Genomic DNA, 18107 nt, shown 5'->3' with positions numbered 1-18107 from the left:
TGAATCCAGTAGAGCACGTGTGGGACATGCTTGGCCGACGAGTTGCAGCCCGTCAATCTCCTCCTACATGTCTACCGGAACTTCGGAGAGCATTGCTTTTTGAGTGGTGTAATATTCCCCAAGATCAGATCGATAATTTGATACTCAGCATGCCTAGGCGTTGTACGGACTGTATTGCATCGTCTGGGAAACATACAATGTATTAACAATCATACCAACCATGTAATATTGGTTTTTTGTAAATAAGTTTTTTTTTTTTTTTTTTGTAATTTGCTCCAGGGAGAAAAAATCGCTAATTTTTTTAATAATATCAAACATATAGCAACCTTTTTTTGTTCTTTACCTTTTGTTTAATAAATAAGCTTTACAAATAAGTCAATTTTGTTTTTCTTCTAACTCTTCCTTTGCCTGATTTTGCATTATCCTTAATTTATGGACATGAGCGTATTTGTGTTATTCATTTTAAAAATAAGGTAGTTTCCCTGCCGCACCCTGTATAATGTGTGTGAAATACATCAGAATGGGAATAGGAAAAAGGGAATACAAGGTTAAAAATAAAAAATACAGGGAATAGGAAAACAGGAAAAGAAAAGAAATACAGGGAATAGGAAAACAGAAAAAAATGAAATACAGGGAATAGGAAAAGTAGTTGGACAAGGTTAATTACACTTAACACTGAGGTATGGTGAGATAGCCCGAAACTGGGAATATTTTTGGCAACTAAATTTTGTAGCCAAATTCGGCGTAAAATTGTCAAGAATCGTTAAGCATGGCTACCGTTTGGCAAGATTTGGGTCAAAACTTTGTGTAACTGTAGTTGTTCCGATTCCTGTGTAACTTTGATTGGTCCGATTCTTCGATTCTTGTTTAACTAATTGGTCCGATTTCTGTGCAACTGTAACTACATCCGACCATCCAACATCGATTGCATAATTATAATTGTAATTGTTCAATGCATAATTGTAATTGGTCCGATTCGATATTACCTTTCAGGGATTTCGAGGAACTGAAATTACAGGAAATTATCTGGCGGAAGTGGGAAAGCTACATATAATTCTCAAAGCTACATATAATTCTCTGGCGGATGTGGGAAAGCTACATATAGGACCAGCGAGAGCATGAGCTTTCAGTTTTATCTCAGAAGTACAGAATAATGAAGAATTACCGTGCGAGCGTTCACGTTTTGATACACTTTGCATTGCTTTGTGTTCGAAATTCATTGTAGTTGAAGTGGTAACCACTGACTGTGTTCTATCATACTGAGAAGAGGTGTAGAAGTACCTTTGTATGGGAAGCTTCAAAACTGCGACGTGTTTTTGGAAAATAAAAAAAAATCATCAAGCTTTTATAGGTTCTCTGTGCATTTTGTACTTTACAAATCCGTACGCACGTCACGATATCTTAAGAGTTTCATAGCTTATTTGTCTTGCTTAGAAGGGATTTTAGTAAGTTCATTATAAGAATTTCGTCAGGAATCTAAGTCAAGAAAATTACTTTGAAGGGTATGCTGCACGGGCGGGTCCGGGTTCGAATCCTGGAGAAGGCATACGTGTAAATCGTCTATCTCTTCATAAGAGGCAACAGTGGCCCACGTATTAAGTGTCTCCAGTAACTATCGCTTCTGATCTTAGTAGTGGCCAACGCCTATAATGGCTAGCGCCCACAAATGGAAATAATAACAAAAAAAACTTTGAAGATTATTCAAACATTATGGTCATCAGCACTGGAGCCATAGTAAGATTTAAAACAGCATAGGCAAGAGACAACCATTGGTGGTAACAGCATGGATTTCAGAATTATTTGGAATGAATAAGAAAAGAGGACTGAAGAATTAAAGGAAAGGAAGAGAATAAACTGAAGATTAAAGGAAAGTTAGTACGAGAGTCAGTAGGAAAAAAGTTGATAAAACAAATAATAAGGAATATACGGAATTAGAAACAACTTTTATTAATGAAAATAATATTATAGATGTTAATAAAAATTATGTATCGTTTGAATGTACAGTCCATAAGTTCGTGCGCATTAAGAGTATGCGTGGAATTCACTATGACGCATTTACTAAAACAATACAATTTTGAACCTCTTGAAACTTGTCATCGTTCGACTAACATATTATTCAGGTCATCACCGACTTTCGTACATATCGAACGCATTTTAGTACCCATAGAAGATGAATATAGATAATCAGTACAAACGTGATGTGCTACATTTTTTATTTTCGTGGGGTTAATCTGCAGGTTTGCAGCGATAAAAAAGAATACTGTACACGGTGAACACACTATTAGTGTAAGGACTGCCCAGAAATGGTTCAAAAAATTTAAAGTTTCAAAAAGCAGCATGGATGATGAAGCCCGCTTAGGACGTTTTGAACTGTTAGAACCAAATCAAACGATTCATTCAGAAGTTTATACTGAACAACTTAGCCGTCTGTATTCAGAATGGATCAAAAAACGCCCACGATGGGTGAATATCAAGAAAGTGCTGTTTTATCGTGATAACGCTAGACGGAACGAACAACGCTGCAAAAAATTAGTGAATTTAATTGGGAGCTTTTGCCACATCCTGCTTACTCCCCAGATATTGCCCCAAGTGATTTTCGCTTATTTCGTGCCTTACAAAGTTTTTTGCTGGGAAAAAAATTAAATTCTAAACAGGATGTACACAATGAACTTTCAAGTTTTTTTTGCATCAAAACCAGAGTTTTTCTACAGCAGCGGCATAAAAAGGCTGCCTGTAAGATGGCGAGACATTCTAGATAATAGTGGAAAATATACAATTGATTAAAATGTTAAATTGTGTTTTTTTATATTATTTAAAAATTTACAAAAAATGCGCACGAATTTATGAACTGACCCAATATTAGAAATTATCTGATTTTTAAAATTATAATATTAAGCCCTACTCCGCAGCAGTGATGAATATGTTTATAGCTGTGTGAGAATTTTCTGGGTATTTTGCATGAATCGACAACCAAAAATTTAGGAGCTGCTCTTGTTTAAATTTAGCCTTTAACGTCGAATTAGTTGTAGTCCTCTCCTTTTATTGGCAACCTTTTTAGTTTATTGTAATACTTTTGTAGTAATAGTATTTTTGTACTATTGTAATTTTTTAGTTAATATTTTATTTAATAAACACTAGTCAACTAGTGCGAGGGATTTATAATTTTCTTTTTGAATTTTTGTTTTAGTTCTAGAACACAGGTTCATGATCATTGAAGCCCACCAGCGGCCGAGCGGTAAAGACGCTGAACACTGGTAGTTCGGTCCGAGGTTCGAATCCCGCGAACGGGCTGGCTGCATGGGCGTTTTCGTGGTTTTCCCCATGTGTAACGCGTATGCGAGTCAGTTTTCCTTAGAAAGCCCTCCACGAAGGCATCCCTCCCTTTAGGCAGATAGCCCTCGTGTGCTTTGCCATAATTAAATAATCCAATCCAATCCAATCCATGATCATTGAGATAGATATTTAAGTTAGAATTAAGATATTTAAATTAAATTAAATTAAATTACCCAATTCTGTGGATGTTGACTGTCCATATTCGTCACGTTGTGGGTCATTTCGGATCAGTTCATATACGTAGAACAGTGCAATAAATTCAGATATGCTTAAACGCCATGAGCTCTAGCTGTAAAGCAAACCACTTGCTAGTGACTTAAGTGTAACAGGAATAGTAAACTTAAATGCATATATTTTAAATTCAAATTACATTGAGTTGTGGTGCTTGGTCAGCGTTGATCACTTTTAATCTAGAATTTGAGGGTCACGTAGAATCATTTCGTGCGTTTTCCTTCACCTACACGTTGTGGGTCATTTCGAATCAATTCATACAGGTATGGGCAGTGCTGTAAATTCAAATATGCATAAACACTATGACTTGTGACTGAAAAGCAAACTACTTAGCCGTAACAGTAGTGGTAAACTTAGGCACAGATTTTAAATTAAAATTAAATTGAATCACAACGGTTCTTATCAATGACGTTGATTATTTTTTATCTACAACTTGAAGGTCACATAGAGTCATTCCATGCGTCACCAATGTGGGGCAATGCTATAAATTTAAATGTACTTTGAAAGCAAGTCTAAGCACATCTGTTCAAGATTATTGGTCAAGCCATATGCCACAAATGGCCGTAAGCCAGTGCACTGCCGTAAATGTAAACTAAATCGAAGCACATTGATTCTTAATAGGGCTGTAGTCACGATTTTTTCAAGGCTCAAGGTTTCACTGGTACAGATTATGCCTTACAGTCAACGTATAAGGTATTTCCCCCCACTTCCCTAGCATGCCTTCGTGGTGTAACGGTAGCACGCTTGGCCGGTATTCCAGAGTTCCATGGTTCGATTCCCGGCGAAGGCGGTTGCATATTTTTCATTTTTTCTGCTTCCAATTAACCTAATGACTCTACAAGTGGCGCCCGAACTAAAAGGGTTGTGGATGATGATTCTCCACACCCAGGATTTGGAGATTGGGTCCCCTAAAAACCCTAGTTGCCCTTTAAAAAGGGGAGCACATAAGATATTTCTCCCACTTTCCTAGCGTCCTTCGTGGTGTAGTGGTTCTGCACGCTGGGCCGCATTGCAGAGGTCCTTGGTTCGATTCCCGGTGAAGGCATTTACTATTTTTCATCTTTCCTGCCTCTAAAAATCATCCTGATGTCTTTACAGTGGCGCCCGAACTAAAAGGGTTGTGGATGATGACTCTCCAGACCCAGGATTTGGCGATTGGGTCCCCTAAAAACCCCAGTCGCTCTTTAAAAGGAGGAGTGTATAAGTTATTTCTCCCGCCTTCTAAACGTGCCTTCGTGGTGTAGTGGTTCTGCAAGCTGGGTCGGATTCCAGAGCTGCGCGGTTCGATTCCTGGCGAAGGCGTTTTAATTTTTCATCTTCCTTGCTTACCAGACATCCTGATGTCTCTACAAACGGATCACCGGTGAGGGGCGGTGCACTAAATTTAAAGACATTTTTAGGATTGAGACAGAGTTTAGGCTAATATCTTCCTGTACTGTCACTGCAAAATCCAACCAGATCCCCAAATTCAAATCAAATGGACTGAACTCAGTTCATTAATAAATATTTAGCAAACTAGATCTGATGTATGGAAACACAAAGCCTGGAATAATAATGGTTTCTTACTTTACATTATTATTATTGACATTAATGTCACCATAACTGACATTATTAAATCTAAGAAGACCTAGTTTTGCTTATTTTTAACGGCATCACACTGGAGTCAAAACGTTCATTTACAAGCTACATATATTAATAGGACATCCAACAATTTATTATTATTTATATCACATATTTTTTTGAATAATCCAAAATGTCAGCTTTAAATAAAATTTAAATAATGGCCACATTTCTGACACACAAAAGTAAATTTCAGATAAATGTTAGCATCACGAGACTCAGAATACGTTTTATATTGTCTGTATTTAGAAATATAGTATGAAATTACAATCATAATCTATTTAAAAAGTGTCTATGGTAATTTATAGTCAAGGTTTAATATACTGCAATATAATGAGATCATTTGAGCAAGAAATTCAGTGCCAATGTTTTCAAAACGTCATAAGGGTGGACCTTGTAGAGCTATTAGAATTTTTTTGGAAGCCGGAAAGATGAAAAATGATCAACGCTTTCGCTAGGAATCGAACCAAGCACCTCTGGAGTACGCGCTCAGCATGCACACCACTGCACCACGAAGGAACGCTAAGAAGGCTAGAGAAATACTGTATATACTCCCCCTTTTAAAGGGAGACTATGGATTAGGGGACCCAATCGCCAAACCCTGATGGTGAAGAATCATCATCAACCTTTATGTTCGGGGCCACTGTAGAGACATTAGGTTATTTCGAAGCAAGAGAGATAAAAAATGAGCAACGCCATCGTCAGGAATATAACCACGGACCTCTGAATACGCGCCCAGCGTGCAGACCACCACACCACGAAGTCATGCTAAGAAGGAGGGAGAAATACCTTATAATTTGAGCAAGAAATTCAGTGCCAATGTTTTCAAAACGTCATAAGGGTGGACCTTGTAGAGCTATCAGAATTTTTTTGGAAGCCGGAAAGATGAAAAATGATCAACGCTTTCGCTAGGAATCGAACCAAGGACCTCTGGAGTACGCGCTCAGCATGCACACCACTGCACCACGAAGGAACGCTAAGAAGGCTAGAGAAATACTGTATATACTCCCCCTTTTAAAGGGCGACTATGGATTACGGGACCCAATCGCCAAACCCTGATGGTGAAGAATCATCATCAACCTTTATGTTCGGGCGTCACTGTAGAGACATTAGGTTATTTCGAAGCAAGAGAGATAAAAAAATGAGCAACGCCATCGTCAGGAATATAACCACGGACCTCTGAATACGCGCCCAGCGTGCAGACCACCACACCACGAAGTCATGCTAAGAAAGAGGGAGAAATACCTTATAATTTGAGCAAGAAATTCAGCGCTAATATTTTCAAAAAGTCATAAGGATGGACTTTCAATGGAAAAACAAATAAACCCATATTCGGAATTTTATAGTTTATAATAAGAAGAAATTCTGTTAATTAGTGACAACCCCGTCCTAACGCAATTTTGAAGAGATCTTATTATTGATTTATGCTAAAAATTTCGGAATAATCCGAATTTTAAAATTTCTTTAGCATCTAGAAATACTGTTTTCAACTATTGTTTGATGAAATGCTGAAAAGACTTTCAATATATTTATGCCAACGCCCTAATACAATGATTAAATCAATAAAAATTACATAACGGGCTTCAGCAAGGTGAACAACTTGGTGACATCCCCCTCTCTGAGGAACTGCAGCTTCTGAAACTTTCTTTCAAAAATAGCTATTGACTAAAAGAAAAAAAGATTAGATGAAATCGGATGCAAATGGCTGATGGCTTCAATAAGAAGCTTTACAGGAAGCACCATCAGGAAGACGAAGAATGTAGATCAAGGTTACTTATGGATACGCCTTTCTGATGAATGTTAACCATCTTTTAAATATCAGTTGGTGTGTGCCTAAAACAAATAAATAAAATAAGCTTACCGCCTGCTTGATTTTAGCATAAATGCCTAAAACGTTGTCATACTTCCATGATGTAGAAAAAAAAATCTTATCGTACCTTGACCACAATTTTGTTTATTTTTTAACTTTTCGGGAGAACCGTTCTCGCAAAGAGTATAAAAGCTGGACCACTAAACTCTACCAGCACTTCAATTTAGGAAGACAATCCAGCTATCCAAAAACATGAAGGTAAGTTTAAACTCTTAAGTTTTTTATTATTTAGTATTTACTGAATTATTTAAAACCTGAGTAATTTATTATAGCTGAAGACAATAGCTGTTTTCCAATAATGTGCATTCTGAACTTTTACAAAGTGAAAACATGTTATTAGAACATATTTAATAGAGATATATTTTCAGCCAGAATCAAAATTTCAGCCGAAATTGTTTCAGCCAAAATGTTTAATGTGAATCAAAATATTCCTGCAAAGATAAAAAGCTTAAAATTTTAAACGATTTAAAGAAAATTAATTTTAAATGAGCTATACAAAATAAGCTATTTTGTGTAATTTACTTCTGGTTCTGCTTTGTAATATTCTTATTAGTAATATTTTTATTAATTCTTATTACAATTTCTCTTTATTTTTGTAATATTCTTCGTGCCTTATGTGGACTGCGATATTAAACATATTTATATTTTACAAAACACTTGTTACGCGGTCCATGTGACAAAGGTTTTCTTATAGCTCTATTACATCTATCATTTCAAAATTTCTATAGAATTTAAGGAGAGGTAATTCTAATCAAATAACAAAGCTTAAATATAGATTTGCATTAATCTAAACCTTAAAAAGCTTTGGCAATTCATCAGGGCAATTTAATCTCCTCGCTGTTGTAAAAAAGAATTATTCTACTTGCTCTTGATGATGAGAGGCAGTTTTAGTGTTTCTTTTGAAATTATTAAGACAATTTTAAGTTTGAAGTTTACTTAAAACTTATTTTGGCATGCACATCTTGCATTTACTCTTAATTATTAGTTGTAATTGAATTACTTTTCTTTGTTATAGTTAGTAAAGTATTCAGTTGACAGGTTGTAATAAAAACTGTGGCAAAAGAAATCAAAAGTTTTAAGTCAATTTTGAGCAAGGTTTAACGAGTAATTTTTACTTGTGTGACGGAAGTTTTGGATAGTTACAGCAGATCATAATACAAAAAGAATAAACGAATACAAAAGAATAAACGAATTTTAAGTGGTTCATGTAACAAGGGTTTTGTCTGAAAAATGAAAATTTTTAGTGTTAAATTTTTTGAAGTTAAAAAAATCTTCTCCTGCAAGTTATTTTCTTAAGTTAAATGAATATGCAGTTTGAAAGGATATTATGAGACACATTCTTCAGGCTTTGAGAACTTCAGTACACAATGCTCGATTTTTAACTTAGAAAGTTTATAGTTTCTTAAAGCAAATAGCTGCTTTTTCACAAAAATCTCTAATTCGAAATTTTTTGTTATTTGTGCTTCTGATCTGCATTATTAACAGATAAGGTTCGTGAATTTATCATGGAAGAGCGTTTGTCATTAAGAAAGATGCTAGGCAGCTTATTTTTGATCAACCTTTTCTCTATTTTGATCGAGAAAAGTTCGCGGAACGGATTTAAGCACCTCATCTTACTTGATCATCAATCTCTCAAGAGGAGTTTTGGTTCGATAGTTTTTTAAGTGCCCCATGCAGCAAAGACACAGTGCATTTACAAATATATGAGAAGTATGATCGGTGAGATGTGAACCTTGACCCAACAATATAGATGCTGGCTTAAAATTAAAGCCATTTGTGTATGTATTCCTTCCAGCTGAGCTTTTTCTAATTAAGGAATAATGTAGATTTCCTTTTCAATTTATTATTATTTACATATTCCGCCCTAAAGCAATACACGGAAGGGAGGGATGCTTCGGCGGAGAACTTTCTAAGGGATTTTGGCTAGTATTAATACCTTACATACGCGAAAAACCACGAAAAAGCCCATGCAGCCAGCCTATTCGCGGGATTCGAACCTCGGGCCTAACTACCAGTGTTCAGAGACTTTGCCGCTGGTGGACCTTCCTTCTGAAAAGTTCCTTTATTACCGTAAACATTAAAATTTTGTCTACTTACTCAGAAAAGGCCTCGCAAATTGTTGAAATCATTCAAAAATATCATTTTATAAACTAAAACCCTTACATTAATGATTCGTATTTCAGGTTCTCATCTTGTGCACTCTTATCGCTGCTTCCCAGGCAGCAGTCCTGCTCCACCATGGACTTGTTGGAACTGGAGCCAGCGCCCAATACAGAAGCCAGGATGTAAGAAATTATATTTTCATAATTGTATTACAATGTAGAAAATATTATAATACATTAATAAAATTTTTCTAAAAATTAAATGGTTATTTAAGTATTAATTTCGATTTTAGCAAATTATGCTGTGAAAATAAGTGACGAAAATTGTTAACCTTTTGTTAGTCAAAGTACTTAGCTAAGATTATTGCACCTTTAAACCAATATTAGACACATAAATACTGGAATTTTCAATAAAGTATGTAAATGAAAGTTATAAGGAAACATAACTTTGAGTGGATTAATAAATAACTCTCAACATCTGTGTACATTTATCAACAAACATATTCAATTATAAATAAATATTTCTACATATAGATGCATAACTTAATTGCCTAACCATCAATTCCTGTTTATTAAGTTAAAGTTTAGTTAAGAAATTAAACCTCTATCTAGGTATGAGCAGTGTATTACCAGTTATAGGAAAGATTTTTATTTTATTAACTAAAATTGAGAAAATTTTTGTGAATTTACTTAATGTTGAAGTTTACAAGTATTTATAAATCCTTGTCGTATATTTAGGGACTTGGCAACTACGCTTTCGGTTACAACGAGGGTCATGGATCTGGTGCCACATTCCGCAAGGAAACCGGTTCCAATGGAGTCGTTGCCGGATCCTATGGCTTGGCTGTAGCTGACGGAAGACAGCGTATTGTCAACTATGTAGCCGACGCAGCTGGATTCAGAGCTGACATCAAGACCAACGAACCAGGAGTTGAGCCCAAAGACCCAGCTAACACTGCCATCAACAAGGCTGGAGTTGTTGTCGCCGCTGCTGCCCCAGCACTGGCCTACGCCGCCCCCGCCGCTGTCCATGTCGCTGCAGGTCATCCTCTTGGAGCTTACAGTTACAACACTCTTGTCGGACACCACGGTCTTGGACACCATGGACTCTGGTGGTAGATTATATATGTACATAAAATAAATTATAAAGATATCTATTTGTGCCATTGGACTCACGATTTTGCGGACCTTAATGTTGTCAGTTGCGAATAATCTCGCTTCAGATAAGGGGCTTGGTTGCCTAGTACATTGTGTGAACATTGTCTTCACCTTTTGGGGCCAATTCAAAAATATGTGGAGAAATAAAAATCTTGTTACATAAACATGTCTTTGTGTCTTCTTTGCTCAGAAGAATGCATCATGTAAGATACGCGAGCTCAAATGTGCTTATATAGAATATATGGTTTAATAATATAAGATATTTTTTTATTATTTCAAGAATATTTATTTGAACTAATAAGAAATATACTCTACTAATGAGTGAAACTGATAATTTTTTGTAAGATGCTTACAGTTTTAAGTTTATTTTATGGCTTCAGGAAATAAAAGCAAATATACAAATGACACCTGACAAACACCTGACAAATAAGAATAAAAACTGGCATTTTAATCATAAAATACTAATCATAGTTCTGTTTACTAGAATTAAAAATTGTGTATTCTAAAAATATCGTTCCCTATCTTGAAACATTTTGTTGCTTGTGAAGCTGAAAATATCGGGTTTGCAAGAAAGTAAATTCGGTTTTTAGTGGGAATTAAAACTCAGTTTTTTTTCTACTTACAAAAAAAAAAAAAAAAAAAAAAAAAAAGAACTTTAATCAGTCAAATATCTTCCATGCTGTTCAATGACATTTTGCCATCCCTCTGGCAACTTCGTGATTCCTCGCTCTTAGAACTTCTCGTCTTTATCAGAGCAAAAAACTCAACCAAGTGCGATTTGATGTCATCTTTATTACCTACATTTTTAACATTTAAGAAGTTTTGTAAATTTTGAAATAAATTATAATCCAGCGGTGCATGGTCGGGGCTATATTGGGATGCGATATTACTTCCCAGCCAATCTCCAATAATTTTGCACATTTTGCTAAATATGGCCTCGCATTGTGGTGGAGGAACATGGTTCCGTTGCAATTTGCCAATTCTGACCTTTTATCTTTGATCGCTTCCTCCAGTTTCATTAGTTTCTGGCAATAAACTTCGAAGCAGCTCAAAATACACAACAACTTTCCAATACTACCAAATTGTCTGGATGATCTTTTTGTGATGCAATTTCGGTTTTGATATAATTTGCGCATGGACCATGATCTTTATCAAATAATGTTATAGTAGAAGATCCGTTTTCCATCACCAGTGATAAGTCGCTTAAAAAAGGATCGATTGCATTCTGTTTGAAATGCACATCGCAAATACTGACTAGTTGTGTTAACCTCTTAATGACCGAATTTATATTAAAAATTGTGCCGAAAATCCTCAATTTTTTATACTATTTTTATTATCAACAGATATAGCTCACTAGATGTAGTTTGTAGTCTAGGTAATAATAGGTATTAAGAGTTAGAGTAAAAATCAAGTAAATACATTTTACGATCTATAAAGGCTATTGATAACATGCTATAGTCTGAAACATGGTGTAACACATAGCGGCACATCACAGTATGGAAGAAATACCGCTATAGCTCAACACAGATATAGCTCATTAGATGTAGCTTTGTATGGATAAAAAACTATTTTTTTCAAGACAAAAATAAGATGTTTATTATGGTTCATGAAATTATCCGAGTTAACTCAGGTTTCAATGAGGCAGACAAAAAAACCCCACAGTCTAGCCAAAAGTAATACAGAAATGTAGTCTAGGTAATAAGACTTAAAGTATAAAAATCAAGTAAATAAATTTTACGATTTATAAATGTTATTGACAGTATGGTGTAGTCTGAAACATTGTGTAACACATAGCGCCACATCACCATAAGAAAGCATGTGCATGTCAGAATATCGATGAACCAATCACAAAAGTCGCTTGTGCCCTTCCCACAGCTAAGAAAACATGTGCATGGCAGAGGGTCGATTGCCACGCAATATTACAGGCGATGGCATTAAATATCCATAAAATTTTCAGCCTTTCAACTTCCGAGTTAACTCGTTCATAGGAAACTCGAAACGGCCTCTATTCCCGAGATATCTGGGGTGTAGTCTTTAAGAGGTTAAGTAATTCCTTTGAGTTCCTGCGGGTGTAGTCTTTAAGAGGTTAAGTAATTCCTTTGAGTTCCTGCGGGTGTAGTCTTTAAGAGGTTAAGTAATTCCTTTGAGTTCCTGAGGAACTCGAATATCGAGATTCCTAACGAGTCCAAGACACCTTAGGTGATTCTCATTTGCTGTGTGTGATACACTTATTCTTCTTGCAGTCTGTCATACAGTTATGTGACAACTAGATTCAATTATGGTTGGGATTATTACGGCAATTATAGATTCAGTTATGGCTTATAATTTTGTCATCCTCAACTTCAGAAGGCCGACTAGAACATAGGTCAACATAAAGTGAAAAATTTCAAAAATGAATTTTTTTAATTCAATTCTGACTCATGAATTCTGTTAAGCAATCAACACCGTAAACGTCATATGAATGTCAATCGCTTTTTACTTCCTTGTATGAAGTAAAAAGGAAGTATTGTAATCGCGAGAAGTTTCAGGCAACATATTTCAACGAAAATATCCATTTTGAAGGCTATCGAATGCAATTTAACGACGTTTTTGCGTGATATCTGTACGTAAGGACAGAATAAAAGACTCTTTTCCTCCAAAAGAATTATAAAACTGCTTTAAAATGAATTCTGAAGAGAATTTTTCGTGGCGTCTATACGAACGTCTGTACGTACGTACGTATCTCGCATAACACAAAAACGAGTAGCCTCAGAACGTTGCAATTTTGTATATAGGACTGCTATAACATGTAGATGTGCACCTCGTATTTAAATATATTTATATATATATATCCACTCTGTTACCCGGCTCAGTGATCTCAGTTTCTTTACTCTTATATGTTTGTAAATTGTATATTTTTGGCTTTAAAAATGATTGAATTATGTTGTTTTTATCTTCCGGTTAAGGTTTTTATGCCTTTCGTCATTCTGTAAGCAATATTTGTACAATTATCAACAATTTAAAAGCTGTTTAAGTGCGGTTAAGTTTTATATGACATAGTGGACATATTTGTTTACATTTGAAACAGCAGAATTGTAGATTTGTTGCCAATCTAGAGAGACTAAGCTTCGCATCACAAAACTAACGCCTTCATTTATTATTTCGAATTAAATCATGCTTAATCCTTTCTGGAAACTTTTTCGAGGAAATAAGTGTTTAAAATTTACTTCGAAATTTTTAATGCCGGTATTTTGAGTTTTTTTTATGTATTTTTGCCTTGTCGCGAAGTCAGAATTGAATTAATTGAATGAGAAATACTGAATCCTCTATGAAAAACTGTTTTTCTCTGCTTTGTTTGCTTAATTTCTTTCATTTATCGTTTTAGCTTTATTATAGTATTTGAATAGAACACGTGGCAACGATAATTCTTCAAATGATATAAATTTTGTTCATTCAGAGTGTCGTTATAGTAAACAAATATAGTGAATTTTAAAGAGTGCATTTATTCTATTGTGGTTTATGCGCTGTCGACGAAGTAGATTTAATTCAATCCAATCAATTTAAATGAAATTCAAGAAAAAATGCCCATAATTTAATATTTCGTATAAAGATTTCATGTGGTGTACATATCAGATTTTTTACCTTTATTAAAATAAAAGTGTAATATATGTCGAAAATATTTATTTTTGCACCGCATGTTAAAATTGATCGTAAACTAAGAGTTTTAAATAAACGTACACAGAATTTGTTGCTATAACAACCTATATGCATCGGCTGCCAAATCGCAAAAGGGAAAAAATATAAAATTGACAGAAGAATAACAAAATGATCATAACTTTATTGGTGCAAACGCAAATCCTTGCCAACCTAATAACTTTGTGCGAAGCTAAAAGAGGCATGTACAGTTCGAAGAGTTACTCAATATGAATTACAACATATATTTTTGAATGAATATAATATTTTCATTCTATGCAAGAACGTGATGACTTTCTGTACTTTCTGTAAAAATACATGCAGTAAATTACTTTCTTAACCAAAAGCTATGAAATTTTTTTCAGAAAATATAAAATGATATCGAATTTTCGCTAAAAATTTCCTCCTTTCTGCAAAATTCAAGATCTCGTGACAAGTGTTTCAACATTTAAGGAGTAATAAATGGTAAAACAATGAAACGGAATCTGTGAACTCTTTCCAAGATTGCCAGTCACTCTTCCAAGCGATTTTTATCTTCAGTGGAGATTATCGCTGTAGGGAAGATCACGGTTGTTGACAGAAGTTCTTGCGTTGCATATTTGATTTTTCCTGTTCAAAACTTTTGGAGTCTGTTAAGGAGGTAAGAAAGGAGTACATGAGTTTAATACGTTATATTAATGAACTTTCTCGTTATTTATAAAGATAAGAAACAAATAATATGGATGAGAATGGCCTTAGAAAAAATTAATACACCATTTATGAAACCTGTAAAAAGTTTACTTTTGCCGTTATAAAAGACATTCTCCGCGAGTTATATCCAAATTCCTGACAGACTTAGAGCGAGTAGAATTGCTTAGTCGTAAACCTAAGTAGTCTAGTAACGTAGTCTGTTAGGTTCACGATTGCACAATTTAATTTAAAACTAAGTTGGCTCAGAATATTTTGCCATCATAACAATTTAAATGATGGCAGCTGTAATGCAATCTTATCAGAGCTGGAGAAACCTATTAACGTGGAGTCGAAAGCGAGAAACACGCTCTGTTTCACAATCCAAAACCCTCAACTTAAATACACTCATGTCCATAAATTAAGGATAATGCAAAATCAGGCAAAGGAAGAGTTAGAAGCAAAACAAATTTGACTTATTTGTAAAGCTTATTTATTAAACAAAAGGTAAAGAGCAGAAAAAGATGCTATATGTTTGATATTATTAAAAAAATTAGCGATTTTTTCTCACTGGAGCAAATTACAAAAAAAAAAAAAAAAAAAAAAAAAAAAAAACTATATACAAAAAAACCAATATTACATGGTTGGTATGATTGATAATACATTGTATGTCTCCCAGACGATGCAATACAGTCCGTACAACGCCTAGGCATGCTGAGTATCAAATTATCGATCTGATCTTGGGGATATTACACCACTCAAAAAGCAATGCTCTCCGAAGTTCCGGTAGATATGTAGGAGGAGGTTGACGGGCTGCAAATCGTCGGCCAAGCATGTCCCACACGTGCTCTACTGGATTCAAGTCCGGTGAGAATGCTGGCCAGTCCATACGGGTGATATCCTCCGATTGAAGGCATTCGCTTACGATGTTTGCACGGTGAGGACGGGCGTTGTCATCCATAAACACAAATTGTGCGCCCATGGCGCCCGAAACAAACGTACATGTTGTTCCAGAATGACGTCCTGATAGATTTGGCTTGTCATGGTTCCAATTTGAACATGCAGGTCAGTTCTGTAACCCAGAATAATTCCACCCTAAACGAGCACTCCTGCACCACCGTAACGGTGTCGTTCAATGATGTTTTCTTGGTGGTAACGGGTACCTGGAGCTCTCCATATGAAAGTGCTGCGAGAATCAGACTGCAAGCTAAACCTGGACTCGTCGGCAAACATCCGACAAGCCCACTGTTGCGGTGTCCACAATGCATGCTCTCTACTCCAGGCTAACCGCAGGCGACAGTGAGTTGCAGTAAGTGGAACGCATCTGACAGGTCTACGAGCATATAGACCAATCTGTCCTAAGTGTCTGTACACTGTCTGCCTTGAAATTGTCGTACCAGTGGCTGAAGAGAGCTGACGAGACAGGTCTGAGGCTGTGCTCCGCCTGTTTCATTTGGCAGTAACTGCCAAATACCGGTTCTCATTCGGCGTTGTAACTCTGGCGAAACCTGTACTGTGCCGTCTACTCACATTACCATCATCTTGGAATCGTTGCCAAAGCCTGGAGATGATACTCTGGGCAATTCCAAGTTCGTCTGATACTTCCAGTTGGGTATGCCCACATTCCAGACGGCCGATAATTCTACCACGTAAAATTCAACCAAATCCGTCCTTTGTGTCATAACTATTCGGTTATTGCACTGAAATGCTTATGAAGCGCCTGCGAGCAATTTTACTGCTTTGCCTGTATGCCTTATATATCTCTCTCTTACACTTTCGTCATTGTGACGAACCATCGGTGTCATCTGGTTATTTCCTGAAATTTGCATATGATTCTTGAAAATGTGTGTAGTGATTTTACAGGTGATATATTTATTTTAGAGTTCGATTTCCGCGTGACTCCGAATTATCCTTAATTTATGGACATGAGTGTACATCGGAATTAAATTTGCATTTTAATGAGGAAACGGAAAGAAGAAATGAGTAAAGTGTGAAATTATAAATAACTGGATAATTAAAATAATAATAATATTTGTGGGGTTCTGATGAACATCACGCATGCGCACTTTAGCCGAACGCCACAAGTTTTCTCCTTTCTCCTTTCTCATGTGACACAGAACCAAGCTGATAGATCAAGAAGAGAACGTCAGGATAACATACGTTACACGCTGTACTCCAGAGGAATATTATGTTACTAACTTTATGTAAATAATACTTGTTTTGTTCGTGTTATAATAAAGCGTTTGTCGTATTATTATGCACACTATATGAAAATGTCCACATCACATTCATGTTAAATATATTTAGAACCCACCTCCCGACAAATATATGACAAGAACCTTACAAAATAATTGCCATTGCCATCTCTTTTTAATAATAATAATGTAATTAATTTTAAATAATCTAATAACCATTGCAATCTCTTTTTAGCCTTTTATCAACTACTAAACTTGCTCAAATTCTCTACAATGTCAGCTTTTAATTCGATTTATCATTTAGTAAAATTTATTGTTCGAATCTTAAATTTATTGTTCGAATCCGACTTTGATATTAATTGGGATGTTTACAGCATACCTTGCTCGTGTGATTTGACATATACTTGTAAAACTAAAAAATGCAATAAAATTTCGCATTTGAGAACATGATTAGAAAGAAGAAATAAACATATATTCCGTAGCTAATTGTAGTTAAATCACTAATTTTGACTTTAGTTTTATTATAAATTATCCACATGGATCTTTGGATAGGGACTTGAGTCTTCTTGAAACGTATCACATTCCTAAGAATTATTTGCTTTTGTAAATATCATTTCTTTCGCATGCTTATAGAATTCTATAACATAACTTTGTCCCGGTTCCCTCATTTCCTCGAAAAATGGTCCTAACCAGAAAAATGGTTCTCCCTTTTCTCTCGTAAGCTTACACAGCACCTGTTCTACAGGGTGTCCCATTCGAAAGGGGCACCAGGAAAAGTGTAATAAAAATCTTATAACAAGAAAAAATAAAACCAAATTTTACATGGATTTACCTTTCTGTTTGAGAAATGAAAGTGCGTTACAAGAGGTGCTGAAAGTTATTTTGCCTATCTGTACACACAGTTTCACACGGCACTGCATACTGCTGACAGAGGGTTGGGCGTCATGCCCAACACTCTGTCAGCAGTTGTGCAGTTTTCTTGTCATAATTTGTCGATGGTGCATGGTTTGAGTTTGTAAGCACAGACCCCATAGACAAACGTCAAGAAGGGTGAAGTCTGGAAAAAGGATTCCACCGCAGTCATACTCGCTGTAGACGTGCGGCACGTTGGCCAATCTTGATGGCACCAGCCAAATGACAGTTGAGTATCATCCAACTGGTTCATAAACTCAGGAAACAGTACCTGGTACATATCACTGGTGATAGTAATGCTCGGCCGCGGGGGTGTAAAATTTATGAACTTGGTGGTTCTGAAAGCCC

At 35.7% G+C, this 18107-nt stretch overlaps 1 protein-coding gene across 1 annotated transcript; it reads left to right on the top strand.

The window, feature by feature from the left end:
* Nucleotides 1–7127: 7127 nt before the first annotated feature.
* Nucleotides 7128–10478, top strand: LOC118185634 (cuticle protein 14-like). The gene is made up of 3 exons (XM_035355524.2): nucleotides 7128–7252; nucleotides 9238–9339; nucleotides 9895–10478. The coding sequence occupies exons 1-3, from the start codon at nucleotides 7247–7249 to the stop codon at nucleotides 10273–10275; spliced, it is 489 nt and encodes a 162-aa protein (XP_035211415.1). The 5' UTR covers nucleotides 7128–7246; the 3' UTR covers nucleotides 10276–10478.
* The last annotated feature ends 7629 nt before the right edge of the window (nucleotides 10479–18107 follow it).

The sequence above is a fragment of the Stegodyphus dumicola genome, chromosome 9 (genome assembly GCF_044657685.1).
Source record: "Stegodyphus dumicola isolate Sdum_Otavi_A_Nest chromosome 9, ASM4465768v1".
Lineage (NCBI taxonomy): Eukaryota > Metazoa > Arthropoda > Arachnida > Araneae > Eresidae > Stegodyphus > Stegodyphus dumicola.
This window is presented reverse-complemented; position numbering and strand designations above follow the sequence as displayed.

What these genes read in the sequence shown, in the direction of transcription:
- LOC118185634 (XM_035355524.2), top strand. An exon ending in CCCAATACAGAAGCCAGGAT is followed by an intron (nt 9,340 to 9,894) that starts GTAAGAAATTAT and finishes TCGTATATTTAG; the next exon opens with GGACTTGGCAACTACGCTTT.